General features: G+C 37.5%; 1 protein-coding gene across 4 annotated transcripts in view; it reads left to right on the forward strand.

Moving 5' to 3' along the window:
* LAMA4 (laminin subunit alpha 4) overlaps positions 1–21,455 on the forward strand; it is a 151,494-nt gene that overhangs the window by 102,599 nt on the left and 27,440 nt on the right. For all 4 annotated transcript variants that reach the window (XM_033418625.2, XM_049695492.1, XM_033418624.2 and 1 more), the window contains 11 exons: positions 680–828; positions 4,017–4,158; positions 4,767–4,863; positions 9,159–9,275; positions 10,855–11,034; positions 13,379–13,518; positions 15,886–16,062; positions 16,736–16,881; positions 17,552–17,714; positions 18,598–18,731; positions 19,194–19,365. In XM_033418625.2, coding sequence (XP_033274516.1) covers positions 680–828; positions 4,017–4,158; positions 4,767–4,863; positions 9,159–9,275; positions 10,855–11,034; positions 13,379–13,518; positions 15,886–16,062; positions 16,736–16,881; positions 17,552–17,714; positions 18,598–18,731; positions 19,194–19,365 — 1,617 coding nt within the window. The remainder of the gene's footprint in view (positions 1–679; positions 829–4,016; positions 4,159–4,766; positions 4,864–9,158; positions 9,276–10,854; positions 11,035–13,378; positions 13,519–15,885; positions 16,063–16,735; positions 16,882–17,551; positions 17,715–18,597; positions 18,732–19,193; positions 19,366–21,455) is intronic.

Raw genomic sequence — 21,455 nt, forward strand, 5'->3', positions numbered from 1 at the left:
AGAGCGAATTCTTTTCAGCGTTGAGGGCCCAGCCAAGGCTGAAAGTCATAGGTTTGCAGCAGCATCCTGTGTGTGGTCTTTGGCTAAGATCATAGGTCTACTGTTGAATTGAAAATTAAGAGAGGTCATGTTACAAGGTGAGTGTCAGGGAGAGTAGTCAGCAAAAGAAATACAGCTGAGAGGTCAGATAAGATGAGAACTGAGTGATACCCATTAGGTTTAGTAACTCAGAAATCATTAAGTGAACTTCTGTGTTGGTGGAGTATTGAGGTAAAATCCAGACTGGAATAGGTCAAAAGCGTGAATTTAAAGGTGATGAGATAGAGATAGCATGCATAAACACTTTTTTTTTGGGGGGGGGTGTCTATTTTGCTATGAAAGGGATAAAAAAGGAGGGTAATAACATTAGGGAGAAGTGTGGACAATGGAGGGTTTCTGTTTAGTTTTCTTTTCGGATGAGAGATGGCAGAGCATGTCTGAATTGTAGGGAAGCAATCAGTAGAGAAGGAGTTGAAGATGCAAGTAGATAAATATCTATGTATAACCTTTTAGACTCTTGTAGATCTGTCCTGAAACTTACTGAACTTCATAGTAAGGAGGAATAGAGATTATCTTTGGTGCTCCCTGGGAAAAATATTTTAAGTCCCTCTAAATTCAATTCTTTTTTAAATATTTTTAGAATGCATCAGGGATTTATGCTGAAATAGATGGAGCCAAAAGTGAACTACAAAGAAAACTATCCAACCTAAGCAACCTCAGTCATGATTTAGTTCAGGAGGCTGTTGACCATGCACAGAACCTTCAACAAGAGGCTGATGAACTGAGCAGGTAATATCCTGGTTTTAGAAATGCAAACATCTTTATAGGCTGAGTAACTTATTTTTATTCAATTTCACATGACAGGGTTGCTGGGATACAGTGTTAGCAGTTTGGTTTTAGAGTTGGGTTTGCTTATTTGTTTTTCTGTTTGTTGGTTGGCTAGTCTGAGAGCCAATTATTGTTTATTGCAGTTGCTTTGGGGAGACAGTTTTTCGATTTTAAAAAATCTGTCAGATTAGAGATCTGTGTTGTGGGAGGGGTAGTTCTGTTCCACATTATTGATAAGATAACCTAACACATTTTAGTTATAGGGATATAACTGCTGCCCAAAATAGTATCAAGTAAATCAGATCCTTCTGCAAGGTCTAATTCTGCCATCATCACCTATTTATTTCAGAGACAGCATTAGCTTTCCACACCCAAGTGTCTTAAGTAAAGCTGGTTGGAAGTTGGCAATACGTGGAACTTGTGGCAGATACTCCAGCCATTCCCCAGTGCCCAGCAGGAACTATTTGATTTCAGCACCTGTTAAGGGAAAAAATCAATTGATAATTTTCCTCGCAGTATCTAGAAGAGAGTCCTAAGCACTCATTTAATGTTAATTGAAATGTACTAAAAGACTGGCATTGAATTCATGACCCTGAAAAAATAGGTAAATAATGAGATCATTATAGAGAAAGATTGCAAGTCTGGCAATTAGAAACAAGGATTGTGAAGGTCATGAATAAAATAAGACCCAGTATTCACTTCTGTTCAAAACTTAAATCACCTTTCTTTCCTGATTGCCAAGGGCAGGGGTGGGAGTGGGGATGGAGAGATCATGGGTAAAACCTTGGTGTGTGAGATGGTGTTGTATCCAGCTCAGTGTCATGCTCCCAGGGAATGTGCTTCTGATCAAGCCAATAAAATGGAACTTGGAGAAAATACTAGTTTTGGTAACAACTGTATTGGTAGATTATTATTTTTGAGATTAATTCTGTGGCCCTCTTTGTTGTTCTTTTGTCATTTAGTAACTACATCCCATTGAATGGGATCCCAACACAGACCTTCTCAACCCTGCAGCAAACAGTGTTCCAGCTAGAACTTCTAAGGAAGTTACCCCATGCTTTACATGAAACATAATCAGAAATATCAATCACCCTGAAGTCCCTTTTTTACGTTTAGCATATTTCTGACTACATATATTCAGGAAAACATCCAAATTTATAGACGTCTTCACTTCAAAATGTGAATATTCTTCAGCATCTATCTGGTGTACCCAGTGGTTTGCATGTTTTGCCTCAAACAGAGATAAACATAATTCATCAAGAAGCTACCATTTCAAAAGCACATCTTTATTTTCTATATTGATGTAGTACCTGTTTTGTGCCTAGTAATGAAAACAAAGTAATAAAGGCTTTTTGTTTCAAGCTCTTTGATATATCTGCTCACCACTCTAGCCAGCAAAATTTTTAAATATTAATAAATATTGGTAACATTTTATACCTTTTATCCCTTTCTTTTAAAACTTCCTCAGGTTTTACTCTCTGTGCCATTTCTGAGAACAGGGGGTTGTGGGGAGATTTAAGTAGCAGGCATTTGGATCAGAATTTCCTCTGCAGAGCAGGGCTGCGTTATGACCTTCATGGGCCATAAAAAAATTTTTTTAATTATATGTCATTACTACATAGGTATAAAGGCTAATGTAATCATTATTGTTATCCTCATTTTTTTCTTCTGATTTTAAAAAAGTTAACATGAAAGCATCTTTGTGGGCCCCTGAATGGTTGTCAGCCCTACTGCAGAGGAGCCAGAATGATGGTGAACTCCGACAAAAAAGAAGAAAGTTGCCAAGGAAATAAAGAGGAAGTTCCTCTGAGCCTAAGCCGGTGTACAGGGACTGAAACTGGTTGGAGGAGGCTGAGAAACAATTGGCTGAGCTCAGTAGGTCAGGGTGGTGTGAAGAGAGGAGCCAGTGTAGGATCTGCAGTGTCATGTACTGCATCACAGAGAATCTTCTGAGAAGTTACTGATGAATAAAGTGATACTAGTCAGAAATTTCTGGAATTGGGAAAACAGTATGGAACTGGTGGATTTAAGACTGAATAAAATTAAGACAAAGGATTTAGGATGAGCTGCAGAAGAGGGGGCTGGAGTTTGTATTATAGAGGAAGAAGTGTTTGTCAATAATATGAATTATTGTGTGGATACACTTACAGTTTGAAATTTCCATTTAGGAAATGGTTTAGGTATAATAAATCCTGAGATTTACTGGATGGCAGGCATGGAACCAAGCATTACACATATTTTATCCCTGTTAGACCTCATATGAATCCTCTGAGGCACATACTGTTATCAACCTCTACGTGAGGGTGTCCAGTGCATCATGGGTATCAGTAAATGTTAGAGGAACCTTACAGGGGCCAGAAGGGACAAAGGCAGAGCACATGGTGTCAGGGCAGGGGTGGTTGTGAGATGAGGCTGTGCACTTAAGCGGGGGCAGCTGGGCTTCAGGAGTGAGACCTTAACCATGTTTGCCCTGGGCAAGCTATGCACCCTTCCTCAGAGCCTCAGCAACTTTTATGGAAAAAAGGAATAACAATATCAACTTCATGGGTGTGGTAAGATTTAGAGACATAATATATGAAACGGGGCTAGCCCAGTATCTGTACATGATGCTCAATATGTGTTATAACCTTTCTTAAAGAAAAATGTGATCTGTTATATAAAAGAAGGAAAAAAGATTGAATAGAGTGAAACCAACTAATATTTAACACCAGCTGAGGTTATGCACCCTCTCCAAGGGCCTTAGTTTCTTTGCCAGGGAGGGAATAACAATGCTGATTCGGGTAAGCAGCAGGTGGGGATGATTGTGGGTTCATTCTTCTGCCTGACTTCACCACGTAAACAAACTCTTGAGTAAAGAGGTGCAGACGCTGTTTTTAAATCAGCATTTCCTTTCCCTGAGGCTACTGCCAGGCAGGCAGTTGCCAAGGAGCCGAAACAAGGTGAAGCCTTGAGGGAACCAAAAGTAGAAGAATGCAAAGAAAATGTGCCCTTAGGAAAGGCAGCTCGGGAAAACCTTGCCCAGCCAGGTACTTTAAATAACAGGAAGGAAGTACCTTTGGTCCCAGAAGTACTCCAATCAGGCCCCAAAAATGGCCCTATTTCTCAAGGAGGTAAGAAGGAGAACTAATGCCATGTTTGTTTATTAACAGGAATTTGCACAGTTCAGATGTGAATGGGCTGGTACAGAAGGCTTTGGACGCTTCAAATGTCTATGAAAATATTGCCAATTATGTTAGTGAAGCCAACGAAATTGCAGAACAGGCTTTGAACATCACTGATCGAATTTATGATGTGAGTATTCCCTTACTTTAACATTCATTTCTATGTTGCCTTTTCCTGGCTTATGACTTTTCTGTTTCCTAATGTCATCTGTTGAGCTTCCAATGTAATACAAATGGCAGAAAGGGCCGGAGAACTAAGAAAAGACCATTTTATTTATGTTATGAATGTTTTCAGTAATGCAGGTTCTTCAAGATGTGTCATACTCCAATCAGCAAATGCCAATTTCTTTGACAGCTTTTTTAAACCAAAGTCCCTGAATAAAAAATATTTAAGACTTGTTCCTGCTGATAGAAAAGACACTTTATGCATACATTCAGATTTCCTCAACTCAAAAATTGTTTATTCAACAGCTTTTTCATGACAAGCACTTTGGTGGGCCCTTGGCCAAGCACTATTCCAAGTTCGCTGAATTTTCCTCAAAAACCATTTATCTTGAAAATGTCAAGGATATTATTTTCTCATTTTCACATTTGACCTTGATTGTGAGCTATGAAAATGAAGCTGTATGTATTTTGCTTGGTGTTTAGCAGATAAACTGTATCATTTAAATCCTAGAATGATGAAAAGTTGATTTCTTCTGCTGTCATTCTTACTCTCTCCATCCAATTTCCTCGTAGGCTGTGAGTGGGATTGATACGCAAATCATTTACCATAAAGATGAGAGTGAGAACCTCCTCAGTCAAGCCAGAGAGCTGCAAGCAAAGGCAAATTCTAGTAAATATTTTCTCTTTCCTGTCTTCCTTCTGATTTATAGCTGCTTCCCTCCTTTCACACAGTGTTTCTGCGTATAAACAGAGGTTTCAAAATGCGAGGATTAAAGAATAAATTATATTTCATCTGAATAATAAAAAAGCAAGTATTAGATATTTTCAAATAAATTGTGGTTTAAAAAAATTCCATGTAGTAAAATTAAATGGAAACATATAGTTATCCAATATATAGTGGATATTCTTGCTAATCAAAAAGGCTAATTAATAGAAACCTACTATGAATGCCAATTTTCAAGGAGATAGTACCATAAAATACACTTTAACACTAAAATTATATTGCACATAATGTAACCTTCCTTGAACAATTCAGAAGGCCCTTTAAAATTTTACCATGAAGGGATGGGTCAGCACTGTGAGAGTCAGGAGGACAGGGTACCACAAAGCCATCTGGTTTTTTGCACTTTCTTGTAGTTTGTGTTATACAAGTTTGCTGTATTTAGGACAAGCCTAATGACCATATGGAAAAAAGCACTTCCAAAGGCTGGTATCTGCACCTGCTAAATCAAGCACATCCCAGAGTGGGAGAGGGAGGAAAAAATAAAAGTGAAATCATTTCAGTTAGTTTTGAATCTTATGAGTTACTCTTGAAAACAATCAAACTAAGAATTTTACTAAACCTTACTCATCTCTGAGGTAATGAGCTCATTCCTAAGGATATTAGAGCATTGACTAATGAGGTTGGAAATCCATTATCTAGCTAACTTGTACCACCTAAAAACAAAGACCAAGTTTGAAACTGAAAATTTCATGTGATTTTATCAAAGCAATTAACCTGAAGTCTAACTGTACATTTTCTCTCTTTTTTAAATGTAGAGCCATTATATAGAGAACATAAATGCATTTGTTTTTCATATGCAGACTATTTAACTATCTAATTACCATAAAGCAGCTATTATCTGAGTAAACAGACAATAAAAATGCTGTTTCTTCATTCTAATTAATTTATTATACAAGTTTAGTCTTAAACATGCTCTTTAGAAAAGAATTAGAATGTTAGCAGTAAAGAATTAGAATACTTATATTAAAATATTTTTGGATAAATGTTGTCATATGTATGTATTGCTTTTGTTTGTGAAGACCAGAGTATGTGGGTCTTCACGATGCAGTGACTTAAATATTTTATTCTCCTTGATAATTTGCAAAGTATTTTCTCAATCCTGTCATTAATGATTTGTTGAACCTCATGAAAGCAATTTTTCTATTCTGATAATGCTGTCTCTTCAAAGTTCCATATTTTATGTGTAGATAAATCTCTCTGCTTTGGTCTCTTTGAATATTTTTCAGATCTGGTCACCTATTTCATAATCTTGTTTGGTTAAATCCCTTCATATGTTTATTTGCCAAAGGGACACTGATGGGGAGTTAGGACTATGTGGATCAGAACTTGCCTCCCTTTAGAAAATACGCATGTTTGTAATATAAATTCAGATTTTCAAATTGAACCATATTTCATCTATTGAGTTACACTGTAATTTCAGATTACTGTTAATTCATTTCCAAATGAATTTCAATGATCAGTAATCTTTATTTACCAGATTTCCTTTTTTTCATTATCTATATCAAATAGCCATCTGTAATAAACTCAGGAAGCTGCTGTCTTTTAAAATCTTCTACTGAATTACTTTGTAAAATGAAAAATGTCTATGTAAGACAGTGGGTTCCAAATAGGACAGACTTTTTATGAAGCATTTCTTCTTATAAACATCCAGCCCCAAATAGACTTTCTTTCTCCTATTTTATCAAAAACTCCAAATACAGTTAAATATATTCTTTCTCAGTATATCAGCCAGTGTTTTTTGCAGTAACAAAACCCAAAAGGAAGAGCTGAATAGATTGCTTGTATTACAATATTCAAAAATTGAAACTAAAAGAGGGAGAGAGGGTGCAAAACAACAACAAAGTATGTTTAAGACCCTCCTTGAATTCTGGGAAATTATTGGCACTACCCAGAGGAAACAAGAAAGAAATGCTTGTACTTTGGTTACATTGTACTTGGTACAAGTACATTGACAGAATCAACTAAGCATCACCCATATATACCCCTTATGTACATGTATGGGGAAAAGATAACTGAACAATAAACCAAGCACACCAAGACTGTATAATTGAAAAGAGACAGTACACCATGGGAGGGTATATATTTGCAAGCCCATTGGAGAGAAAGAAAAGAAGGGGAAGTGAAGAAATTATTTTTTTGTTTGTCAAGATACATACATTTCCTGATGCTTTGGAAGTAAACAAAGCATGAAACAAGAATTCTTGGGAAAGTTGATCCTTCAGTTCAGGTGACAAGATATTACATCATGACTTTTTTAGATTTGTGCCAAGGTAGCCCCAGTTAGGGTCTATGCTACAAGTACATTTTCAAGAATAATTTTTTAAGAAAAAGACTAATTATCAAAACTGATGCAAGAATGAATAGAAAATCTGATAGAACTGTATGTACATACATGTGTATAATAAATCTAATCAGTAATTAAGCCCTCCCACAAAGAAATCTCAAGGCTCAGATGGCTCCACCAGTGAATTCTCCAAAACACTTAAAGAAGAAATAACACCATTAGTACATAAATTCTTCCAGAAAATAGAAAAGGAGGAAATACTCTCTTTTTTCTATGAAGCCAACAAAATTTAGATATCAAAACCTAAGGACGTTATAAACAAGGAAAAATATAAGCCAAATTCTCTCTTAAACAGAGATGTGAAACTCCTAATCAGGATATTAGCCAATCAAATCTAGCATACATAGAAATGGTAATACATGACCAAGTTCGGTTTATTCCAGGATTTCAATGATATTTTAACATTTAAAACATCAGTAGCAATTCACCACATTTACAGAACATAGGAGAACATTCATATGCTTATCTCACTACATGCAGGAAGATCATTTAACAAAACTCGCTACCCACTCATATTTTAAAAAAACTCATAGCAAACTAGGAATAGAAGGAAACTTCCATAATTTAATAAAGAATAATAAAATAATATTCAACAAACCAATATTCATACTGAAATATTGAAAGCTTTTCCATTAAGATTGGAAATAAAATAAGGATTCCCCACATTATCAATTCAATGTGTAAATATCCAGTTTAATTCTATGTAAAACAATTAGAAATTAACTGTTTCTAAAATAACACCATTTGCAATAACATAAATTACCTAGGAATAAATCTGATGCAAGATGCTAAGATCTTTACACATAAAACTATAATACACTACTGAAGAAATTAAAAGATGATCTAAATAAATGGAGATAAAAATGAGAATTTAGATCTAGGGAAGAATAAATAAAAACTGTGTTCATTAAGTGGAAGACTTGAATTTGTAAAAATAACAGTTTCTGCCAAAATTTATCTATAGATTCGATATAATCTCATTTAAAGTACCAGAACTGTATGTACATATACAGGATGCTTTTAGAATTTCTTTGGAAATGGGGGTGGATGGGGGTAGGCAAGAATAGCCAGCACAGTCTTGAATTAAAAAAAAAAAAAAAAAACTAGAGGACTTAAACTACCCAATACCAAGACTTAAAACTGTACAAAAATTAAGACAGATACAAAAAGATATAGAAAATTACAATACTCTATCATTTCTTCTGAATAAAGCTTAAAAATAGACACAACTAACGGGCAGAGATAGGATTCAGAATAGTGGTCACCTTTGGGTAATCATGGAGGTCCCAGGAAACCGTAACGGGCTAATAATGCTTTTAAAAATGCTTTTCTTGACCTGGGCGCTGGTTATATTTTGTGTTCAGTTTGTGAAAACTCATCAAGCTGTACACTTATAATTGTGTACCCTTTTCTAGATGTGTGTTGTGTATCAATTAAAATTTATTAAAACAATCAGGAAAAAATAATTATTCTTATCTAACCAGTTATCACCATAAGTATAGATAGATCTTTTCAGCTCTTTATCAATCGTGCTGCTCGTAGTTGTTAGTCACAGCAGTGCTATATTTTTCAATCAAAAAAGTTAGCCATTATCTGTACATCCGTATGAGTTACTTTATGACATCCTAAATCACTCTGAAGCAGTGTTACAAGTTTTCTGCAATCCTTTACCTCTGAGTTGAAATGCCGCTTTCCAGAATTGGTGTTCTATGTTATATTATATTCAGAATATTGCAGATGACTTAGTGGTACAAACCAGAATTTTCCTTGTTGCAGTGGAGATTTCTTTCCTGGCATCTTTGCCCTACTTGTACTTTTTTTGGCTTCTTCTCCACAGGCAATGACGAGGCAGTGGCTGACACCAGTAGGCGCGTAGGTGGAGCCCTAGCAAGGAAGAGTGCCCTCAAAAACAGATTAAATGATGCCATTAAGAGACTGCAAGCCACAGAGAGAGGTGAGGATCTCAGGGAGAACTTAAGGCTCATCTGTTTGTTCACTAGTATTAAGGTAAACCTTTGAGGAAAGAGTAGGTGATTCTTTGCTTATTAATCTTTTTATAAATAAATATTGCTTTCTGATGACAAAAGAAACTATGTTTTTCTCAACTCACACACGCACACACATACACACAAAAGTCCTGGAAAATAATAAAAGCTGTAGTCACATCACCTAGGGGTGACAATTAAATTTGAGAGCATTTTCCTCCAATCTTGTGTGTATGTGTGTGCGTGCACGCATGCATGTCAATGAGATCATGATGTTTATACTATTTGGTAACCTACTTTCTTGTGAACATCCTTTTTCATTAACAAATATGCCCTAATTTGGTTATTGGGTTTCTCTGGCCCCAGCAGTAAACAGCTGCTCTCTGTTACATGCCATGTCGTTCTTATAGTGCAAGCAGGGAGACCACTGAGCCAGAGAGAAAAACAAGAGCGCTCATGCTGCCTAATCTGGAACTACAGTGCTATCTTAGAAAGATGTGATTGGGCGCATAAGTGCCTCTCCCAGCATAGTGAAAGTTAACACATTGCTGCTGGATGTGGTGTTTCACTACACAGAGCAAATTCAGCTACAGAACTACAGGATGCCAAAGCCCTGGCCGGAAGGGTGTCATCAGCATCATCAGAGCTACCACATGCTAAGCACTGGGCTGTGTTTTACAAACATTATCTCATGTGGGAAAGTATTGCTGTTGCCTTTAGGCTGATGTGAACTCTGAAGCTTGTCAAGGTTGGGGAACTTGCTCCAAAAGGCACAGCAACAAAAAGAAGCAGACCCAGGATTCAAAGCTACATCCATCAGAGTTCAGAGCATGTGGGGTTAAGTTAAGTGTTTCTCCAGTTAAAAATAATTAAAGCTACAACCTCACCTGAGTGATTTTTAATTGTTTTTATTACAGAAATAAGACATGACCATTATAGAAAAATAAGAAAAGAGAAAGAAGAGAAATCTTTTATAATCTCATTACCCAGGAAAAAACCGTTTTGTTGTAAACTTATATTGGTTTTATTTTAAATATATAACTTTAAAAAATTTCACTATAGATCTCTTTTGAAACTTGCTTTTCTTATTCAAAAATACCTTTCCTTATCAATTTACTTCTGTACTAGAGCATCATTTTTATGACAGAAGCTGCCCCACAAAGAAGAAAGTGATATTTACAATGAATTTCAGACATAGGCGTTTTATGAGTTAGTATCTAATATGCATTTTCTATAGCTTCCTCACCAGGTCTCTAACCTGAAGAAATACTACTCTTTTTTTTAATTTCCCTTTAATTTGGAAATGTTTTAAATGAACGACATGATTTTAATGAGACTTTAGAGTCTTCCAAGCTCACTTGTTAATACTATTTACAATATTCTAGTGCACCTGACTTACACCATAATTAACATTTATTTAAAGATCTCGGTTTGGCTGAAAAACCTGAATTTGAGGTCTCTTTCATCCCAGTGATGAAATGGATATTCATGACCCCATCAAATGTCCTCCTTCTTTGCAAAGTAAATGTCCTTGTGCTCTGTGTGAAGGTGACGCTCAGCAGCGCCTGGATCAGTCCAAGCTGATCACCGCGGAAGCTAACAAGACCACAATGGAAGTCCAGCAGGCAGCCGCCCCGATGGCTAACAGTCTAACCAACTGGTCACAGAATCTTCAACATTTTGACTCATCTGCTTACAACACTGCAGTGGACTTTGCCAGAGATGCAGGTATCACTTAGTAACTTCACAATTTGCATCCAATTGAGGAATTGGCCATTAAACGCTACACATCTTTTGTTAAGAAGCAATTTTTTTCATTCAAGTTTTAGATTGGAATATTGTAGAAGTTAGCTTAGAAAAGGATAAAACTTTTTGCTCAGTTCATCTATCAATATATATGTATGTGTGTGGACATAGGAAATATATGTATTTCCCATAAATAAACACCAGACAGACTGGTTGAGTTAATTTTTTTCTACGTGAAATAATGGTAACACTTGTTTTTATCAATGTAAGATTGATTCTTTGGGAAAGAAGGGCAATCACCTGTTAGAATAAATATGTTAATAAAATATTGGTTTGCTTTTAGGAAAAAAGTTTACTAAACAGCACTGCTGTTACTAAACATCATTGCTTTTTCCTTACCTGAGTAAAGCAGGTTATTACCAACAAGTACTGAATATGGCCAAATATAACTTCAGCTTCCCATTAAGAAGTAAAGTCTGTTGGCCAACTTGAATATAAATATATAGTAATGAAGATGAAATATGTTGATATCTATCTAATTTAGTTATACATAGATATTAAAATCACATATTACTTGCGAATTATTTTCCAGTCTCATATTTTTATTCCATCTTTTCATACCTCCTAAATATCAATGTCTTTGTCATGATTAGAACTTCCAGTTCTCCAGAATGGTTTTGCAGACCGTATTCCCTTCACTTTCATCTGGATTAAGAACCAACTTTTTAAATCCACGTATGGATTTGTCCATCGCTAGAAATTTTATCCCAGGGCACAATATCCATTCCTGTAACAGGAAGATAGCTCTTTTATACTCATCTTTTAAGTATATATTCATGAGCCCTCCATGTAACCTCTCAATTTCTTTTGAAACTTAATCTTTAAAAAATTTGCCTACATGATATCCAATATTTACATTTGTAAAGATATTGCCTCAGGAATATTTACTAAATTGGTGTTAATTTTTTTTCCTCCCTGTTCAGTCCCATCAGTGATTCCAGTAACCATCTAGGACTAACACTGATTGTGTGCTTTCCTCAAATAGCATTTTGTGGTTCAAAACAAAGTAAATGAAAAAGCATACCATAATATGAGACTTCATAAAGACTCTAAAGTGGCTCCCTTTCTCTGAGAGAATTGAGGGTAGAGGAAACCTGTTTTGTACACATTTTCATAATCAGCATTTAATGTAATGCTTTAAACATACTTTATTGCCTCTGATGTTGAAGACTATTATACTATAACAATAGCCATTTTATAGCATAGCTATTGTGGTCAGTGATCCAAATAACAAATATTTACCACTGTATTAACAAATACACTACATGATAGTAGCTATTATTTACCTGATTTCATTCCTTTTGCTGGAGAAGCACCTTGTTTCCTAAGTACAGAAAAGAGAAGTTTCCTAGGTCCTCACTGACATATTCTCCTGAATCTGAGTTTAGTTTGGCTCCAGGAAGAGGCTTGCTTTTGTTCAGCTGCTAATGCTCAGTGACCATGCCCTACCCTTAGATAGGAGTTTGCCCAAAGATATTTATTTTCAAGTCCAGTGGTTTTCAAACACTAGTGTGCATCGGAATCACCTGAGCCCCACCTCCATGTTGCTGGTCTGGGGACCACACATGGAGAGCCAGTGCTCCAGTCCATGAAACTTTGGAGAAAGTTACGGCATTCTCTGTATCTGGGGTTCTTTCATCAAGCTGTATCCTTATGATTTGTGCTCTTTTCTCTGTGTGTGTTATACATCCCCCCTCCCCACACAACAAAACATAACCTAAAAAGTCAGTAAGATTTGCTCCTACCATCACCTTTGTCTGGGACCATAAACCATGGCTGCCCCTCACCTTGGCACAACTGCCACTTCTCTGGATGCTCCCTTGTTTCTTCCATCTAGCTCTGCCTCTGCTTGGACCACTGCAGTGGCACTCTGATATGTGAACAGGCATTTTGGAAAACAAGATGCCACCTCCTTTTGCCCAGCATTCCTTTTGACCTGTTATATCAGTTATATTAGAAATGCAAGCAGAACTTGTGCTATATAGTGAAATGAACATCTGCATATTTGTCATGGGCCCTGCCCTTTAGAAGTGGACATTATATGTCAGCTTGCTCTGCATACAATTTATAGTTCAATATGTATTATAAATGTCACAAGATAGGAATTGATTATGCTTTGGGCTTAGCTACTAATTTTTCAGAATTAAAAATAATTTCTTATAGTTCTACCAGAAGTAACCATGTATTTGTTGTCTCTTCATCTCATTCCTGAAGTAGACTTAATACTGAGGTATCTACTCAAGTGATTAATTTTTATTAACTGCAGTTGGAAATCTGACAGAAGTTGTCCCTCAGCTCCTGGATCAGCTTCGCACAGTAGAGCAGAAGCGGCCTGCAAGCAACGTTTCTGCCAGTATCCAGAGGATCCGAGAGCTCATTGCTCAGACCAGAAGCGTTGCCAGCAAGGTAACCAGTGAAAGGAGTCGTCATCAGTCACTGGGTGACAATGATAGCGTGAGGCTGAGCTCAGGCTCCTTGGGCAGCTTCCAGAGCTGGAAACTTTCTACTATATTATCCAACTTGGTAGTTCTCAGCTCCATCTGTTCATTAGAATCACATGAGGAGCTTTGAAAACCAAACCAATTCCTGGTCCCAACCTCAAAGCAATACTCATGCTCTCTAGAGGAAGGGCTCAGAACCTGTATTTTTTTGAAGCTCCTCAGTGATTCTAATGTGTAACCAAGATTAAGAAGCACACATTTAACCTAGTCAACAAAGCTCGTAGAGCAAAAGGAATCAAGGAAAGCTAACCCCACTAAAAGACTCCATTTTATTATTATTATTATTATTCATTATCCTAACAGCTGTCTTTGTGCAGTTACTATATGAAATAATCTTGCTCATCTACCTCTTCAAAGAATTCTCTAGTGCAACATAGATGATACGAAGCTTTTACTGACCTCTCTACAGGCTTAACACATAGCAGCTAAACTGAACAATTTCAACAAAGACCTCATCCTGAGATGCTATACAGAAGCAACACAACACCATAACTAGTGCTGGCATTGATGGGAAATATCCTGACACAGCAATTAACATTTTCAGTGTGGCAAAACATGGCTTGTTCTTGGCCCCCTTTCTAATTTGTTTTTTATTAATTTATAGACCAGCATTATTTTTTACAACCAAATTGTATGGTTTTATTTTTTCAATTGAGAGTCAGCCTGAACAGACTGTTGGTCCTAATTACTGACAGAATTAAGAACTGGAAATCAACTATTTTGTAATGAAGGAAATTATTATTGGTAAATATACCCAACTTTTTTTTTTTTTCTTTTTTGCGGTATGCGGGCCTCTCACTGTTGTGGCCTCTGCCGTTGCGGAGCACAGGCTCCGCGGCATGTGGGATCTTCCCAGACCGGGGCACGAACCCATGTCCCCTGCATCGGCAGGCGAACTCTCAACCACTGCGCCACCAGGGAAGCCCCCAACTTTTAAATGATATATGATAATTGGTCCCACCCCACAAATCACCTTTTTTAGATACCTTGAAGAACATTTCAAAAAAGATTTATTGTCAAGAAGTGGCATTTCCAATGCTAGGTTTCTGTGAATGCCTTCTGGTAGTTTTATTTCTATGGGGTAGAATTTGGGGGCCTTAATCACCTGAAACCATTTTCTGAAGAGAGTCTTGGCAATGCCTTTGGGGCCCACACAGCTCCCCAAAGGGAGATGCTTTCTATGCATATATACATCTTTTTCAAACTCTCAGTTTTTACAAAGGAACTTTAATCCCATACACTGCTTGATTGTTCATTAAGATTTATTTTGCTTTACTCAACTGGCAACATAAGACAGCTGCACTCTAGGCACTTGGAAATATAATCTTGAACTCACTGACCATCAGTATTAATCAAATTAATATTATTCAGTTCTGTAATACATCTACTTATTCATAAATATTTGCATAAACGACATGAATATACACAGTCCATCTACTTATTAATACTCTGAAAATCACCTCGAATCAGACCAGTTCAGCACGTTATATTGGGCCTCTTAGAAATGTATTTACTAAATCCTGCTTTGTTGTGATGCCTTTCTAAGGATCATTGTAAGAAACATCTTAATGAACTCATCACTGCAGTTATTATAATGATAAAGCCAGGCACTGGAAAACACTTTACAGTTATCATCTGGTTTCATTCTCATAACAAATTTATTGTCCTCATTTTACAGATGAGGAAACTACAGGTTAAGTGATTTGCTCATGGTTCCATAGCTAGTAAGTGGCAGAGCCAGGTTTTAAGACCCCATCTAAGACTTCAAAGCTGGCCTCTAGACCCCTCCCAACTGTCCAGACATGGTCAAGGATATTGCTCACAGCCTCACCCCACGCTCCTCTTTTGAAGACCCTAGGGAAAAGGTCCTAGCTATATTAGTACCCAAGATTAGTTATTATTTTCCTGATCAATTAGTTGTTAATTTTATGGGCCTTGTGAATTGTATAACTGACCAAGTATCCCTTCAAGCTGTTTAGTTCACCTTAACCAAATATGTAGTTCATTGTGGAATGCATATTTATCCTCATTCTTAGACCTACTTTGTCACCTTTTTGTTCTGCTTTCTTTCACCTCACTTTAAATTTAAACTGTATTATCTTCCTTAAATCCTTTCTCCAACAAGTTGAGGACATAAGTAAACAAAGGCTTGGAGGTCACGGGTAAAGCTCAGAGACCTCATAAGGAATGAGGGAAGCCCATTGAGAACCATGGGAAAGCACTATGCCCATTTCTGCGGGGTACTTTTAATGGAATAATTTTGTAACTCCAGATCCAAGTCTCCATGATGTTTGATGGTCAGTCGGCAGTCGAAGTGCATCCCAAAGCCAGAATGGATGACTTAAAGACCTTTACGTCCCTGAGCCTGTACATGAAGCCTCCTCCTGTGAAGCAACCAGAGCTGGGTGGGACTGCAGATCAGTTCGTCCTATACCTCGGAAGCAAAAACGTAAGAGCATGTGGTTGTAAATGATGGAATAATGTTGAAAGGAAAGATAAGTGCTTTTTCTCTTGCCTTAAAACAAAGCTACCTGTGCAAATAAACAAAATTTCTATTCTAGCACCTCAAAAGTTATAGACCATTTTAAGGCCAAGACTAAAGTAGTGACTTTAGGACAAGTCATTTCTTCTCTGTGTGGGATATTTCTGTGGTTTCTTCATATCGGCCTCACACTGCTAAGTCTGAGGAGTCTGAATGCAGCATTTCAAAGACACCCAGAGTACAGAGGCCTATTATGTTTAATGCTGAACCCTGCTTTGAAGGTGCATAGCAATCGGTATTGCCAGGCTGCATTATATCCCCAGATTAACCAAACAAGGTTAGCACACTCCTGACAGCCATCAAATGTCCACAAGCCCACAGTTGCTTGCCTTCCTGCCCAAGGTATATTTGGACAGGCATGGAGGGATCGGGGGGAGGGGCAGCACACTGATGCAGCCACAGGGAGGCTGCAAAGAACGAGGCGCTGCCCAGTCTAATGGGCACTTTGGTAATAATTCAAGCCAGACTTGCCTTATATACAGCCAAGCATCTGGATTGCTAATTGTCTTTTAAAGAAATGAGAACGAAAGATGACATTCATTCATATGGATTTTATTTAAGAGACTTCTTGACATTTCAGGCCAAAAAAGAGTACATGGGTCTTGCAATCAAAAATGATAACCTGGTGTACGTTTATAATTTGGGAACTAAGGATGTAGAGATTCCCCTGGACTCCAAGCCTGTCAGTTCCTGGCCTGCTTACTTCAGCATTGTCAAGATTGAAAGGTAAAGTGAATCCGTGACACAGGGCTCATCTGCAAATTTCATAAAAAATCTATTGAATGCACTCACGCATGCACGCACGCACGCACGCACACACACACACACACACACAGTCTTTCTATGGATGTTGCTCCTCTTTCTTCCATTATTCCTGTACTCCTTCACAAATACCTTAGTGGAAAACAAAAAATTAGAAAGAATAGTCATCACTTCTAAAGAGCAATCTGATTATTAGATTTTTTTAATCTGGCCAATCCATGAATTGATTCCAAGATGGAATGTCTTTTTTTCCCTTTCCCTTTGATTGTTGACATTATATAAATGCTTATGAAAGTGACAAAATCAAATCACCAATTCTGTGATGAAGGGACATTCACATTTTGACATTTAAAAAAACAAACAAACATATTTTCGGGCTTCCCTGGTGGCTCAGTGGTTGAGAGTCCGCCTGCCGATGCAGGGGACACGGGTTCATGCCCCGGTCCGGGAAGATCCCACATGCCGCGGAGCGGCTGGGCCCGTGAGCCATGGCCTCTGAGCCTGCGCATCCGGAGCCTGTGCTCCGCAACGGGAGAGGCCACAACAGTGAGAGGCCCATGTATCACAAAAAAAAAAACCATATTTTCTACAAATTATCTGGCTAATAAAGAGTGAAAATTCTTTATCTGAACAGGGTAGGAAAACACGGAAAGGTGTTTTTAACAGTCCCAAGTCTAAGTAGCACCGCAGAAGAAAAGTTTATTAAAAAGGGGGAATTTGCGGGAGATGACTCCTTGCTGGATCTGGATCCTGAGGACACCGTGTTTTATGTTGGTGGCGTGCCTTCAAACTTCAAGGTGAGCTATCCAGCTATATTTTGACTTATTGCAAATCTATAGTGATTGTTTTTAGAAGTCCATAAAGCCTACAGTGATTCAGCGCTTGGATGGAAACCTTAATATCTTAAAAAAAAGAGTTTAGCTCAGTGGGTGGTAGAATTCTGAATTAGGATCTATAAATCTGCTGCTTAAATCTGGTCTGTGCTACCCACATTTTCATAGTGTCAAATACTTTCAAGCTATATCTAACACTTGAATATCAATTTATTTCATTCTGATACATGCATATGTAATTAATTACCCCTACCTACTGCAGGAATGTCTGTACCTTGTGGGTTTATAGCTAGTCTTCAGGTTTACAGACGACAGTTTCAAAAATTCCGTTATCTCAGCTAATATACAGGCATGAAATGAAATACCTAGGATGAGGGAGGGGGTGGGGTCTAGGAGGGGAGATGAGACCTGTTGAAGGGCAGATACAGGAAAGGCCCAGGAAGACAGGGAGTTGATCCAGGATTTCAGTTGCAGAACTGTTACTCACTAGTGAGAGGCACATTAGTGAACCTCTCTGAGAATTACTTTCCCTCTCTTTATGTGAGGACAGGAATACCTACCTCACAGAGCTGGTGTAAGGATTGACTTTGGTCATGAATCCACAGTCAGTTGTGTGACTGGCACATATTATATGCTCAATAAACCCCACCCTCTCTGCTAAGATATGGACAACTGAAAAATCTTCGTTATTCTAGATGGTTTAGCATAGAATAGACACAAACTCAGGTCTAGGAAGATATTTCTATCAGTGGGAAGGTCCCCTTGACCTACTGTTGTCTCACTGCCTGATCTGTGTGGACTGGATGAGATGTGGTCATGGCACAGTTGACTTCACCTTGTTTCACAGCTCCCTGCCAGCTTAAACCTGCCTGGCTTCGTTGGCTGCCTGGAATTGGCCACTTTGAACAATGATGTGATCAGCTTGTACAACTTTAAGCACATCTATAATATGGATCCCTCCAAATCAGTGCCCTGTGCCAGGTAAGAACGTGTTAAGAGTACTAAAAATTTGATAGCCATGCAAGAGCTGCCGATGAGACAAGTGTGGGTAAATATTCAGGTTTTCAATCTTTTTTGGGGGGAAACCAGTTTTGAAACTGCATAATAGTCATGCCTGCACACAACTTTTCAGTTCTTCTCTACCATAATGAGCATGCACTATTATTAAAAGTTAAACTACTTGTTTGCAGCTTTGGTTTCAGATTCCAGAGACTGGGGTCTCACTGGAACCTTCTGTTACCTTAGCACATAGGGTAGAGAAAAAAAATCCATTACAAACAATTTGTTTAAATGCTTCTTTGTGTCTCCCATGCAGACATCAGGACTTCATTTAAATGCTATTAAGGTCCATGAAAAATGTCGTGAGAATGGGTTAAAAGGGCCTCATTTGAAAAGCATAACAGGAGCTGTCATATTCATATGATCCTTGTATTTTTATTTCAGAGATAAACTGGCCTTTACTCAGAGTCGGGCTGCCAGCTATTTTTTCGATGGTTCTAGTTATGCCGTGGTGAGGGATATCACAAGGAGAGGGAAATTCGGTCAGGTGACTCGCTTTGACATAGAAGTTAGAACACCAGCTGACAACGGCCTTGTGCTCCTGATGGTCAATGGAGTGAGTAAAAATAAAAATCCTACATCTTCTCCCTTATTGCCTTTACTTTCTGCTGTGCATGTTTCTAGGAACCTTCCCAGGTTGAGTGTGTCATGCCATCAAACTGAAGTTTTAGCTTAGAAAGCAAAATTGGGTTTTTTTCCTTCAGGGAAATGATGTCAGCAGTAAGTAAAAGCAGCCATGAGATGCATTTCCCTGCAGTACGTTTTTGGATGTATATTAAATATAACCCCTTTAATAAACTAAGGGAACTTTAAGGAAAATCAGCACCAAGATCTAGGCGAGCATGTGTCTACAGAAATTTAGCACTGACTTTTTAAATCATATGCCCTAATCAGTTAAAAAGAAGTTTGCATGCTTAATATATGTGTGTGTGTGTGTGTGTGTATTTATATATATACACACACACATACATCTCTTTATTTATTAATGATATACATATACTACATATGAATATAATATTCAAAACTAGGAAAAAGATAATTTATATAAAAACTGAATAAAAATAAATACAATTTTAAAATAAAGATGAAGTAAAATAAAATTAATTTTATTTTGCTAATGATACAAGAATTATTAATGGCAGTGTTAGTGAGAACAGTGTAATTAAACATGCTTAAGTATTTTTGAAAGTCTCATTAAACGCATTGTGATACAAGTTTTGTCCTGAGTCCAGTTTATTTCAATACTAAGTTCTATTGGCTATCATAACTAGGCAAGATACCTCATATAAATAAAAATGTAGGAAATATATGATTAGCTGTGCTTACTAAATCATGGTACGGTTATTCAGTCTCATTCACCAATTGGCAAAAGTTGTCTTTGAAATTCAGCTGGCAGATTTTCATCTTTCCTGATGTCCGTTCTTGCAAGGTAATCAGATATCGTATCATTTTGTAAACTTTAACAAAGGAATTCAAGACCGTTAAAAATCTTCATTTGAAAGACTTTTAAACAGGTTAGAAATTTCTTTCCAGAAATGTTTTAATAGTGCAGATATGAGAGTTTTTATGGTAGTATACTTACATTCTTTTCATCAACAAATTTACTTACCAATAGAAAACTTTTCCATATACATTTTTTAAAAACCATCTCCCCAGGGCTTCCCTGGTGGCACAGTGGTTAAGAATCCGCCTGCCAATGCAGGGGACGTGGGTTCGAGCCCTGGTCCGGGAAGATCCCACATGCCGTGGAGCAGCTAAGCCCATGCACTACAACTACTGAGCCTGTGCTCTAGAGCCCGCAAGCCACAACTGCTGAGCCCATGTGCCACAACTACTGAAGCCCGTGCACCTAGAGCCCGTACTCCACAACAAGAGAAGCCACCGCAATGAGAAGCCCACGCACTGCAATGAAGAGCAGCTCCCGCTTGCCACAACTAGAGAAAGCCCACGTGCAGCAACCAAGACCCAATGCAGCCATAAATACATACATACATACATACATACATACATACATACATACATACATAATTTTTTTTAAAAAAACCATCTCTCTAGAGTACAACTTTCTTCCCTGCCAAAATAGTTTCTCATCCATTGTTACAATGCCCCTACCTTGAAATTACAGATCAAGTATGTTTTTTTTTTAGTAGCTAGTAGGTTTTATACTACTAAAAGACATTTGTCATCACAAGTAAAGGTCAATAAATTTAGAATAATTCATTTTATAAGGAAAATGTGTAACCCTCTTGAAACTTAACAGCCTTTTTAGTAACTTACAGGAAATAATCTGCAAACATCTACATGTCTCAAAATATTTTCACATCACTGTATCTCAGTAGAAAATTACTGTAAATAGTCTATTATTAAGTGACCTCACTCATAAATCCATGTAACCAGGCACACATAAACGTCAATAATTGCAATAGGCTAAACACAAAGAAATGAGTGGGGGGGCCATGGCCTGCCTTCAAGTGTGGAACTTCATTCTCAAAGCCTCACATACTGTGTGAATCTAAATCCCATGAAAATCCATCCAAAGGACAAAATGAAGGCCCAGAGTCAATCCACGTATTAAATATTAAAAGTTAGCTTCTTTCTCTATTTTAGAGTTTTAAAATGAGTATAAATAGAAGTTGAAATATTTTC

Source organism: Orcinus orca, chromosome 12 (assembly GCF_937001465.1).
Source record: "Orcinus orca chromosome 12, mOrcOrc1.1, whole genome shotgun sequence".
Taxonomy (NCBI): domain Eukaryota; kingdom Metazoa; phylum Chordata; class Mammalia; order Artiodactyla; family Delphinidae; genus Orcinus; species Orcinus orca.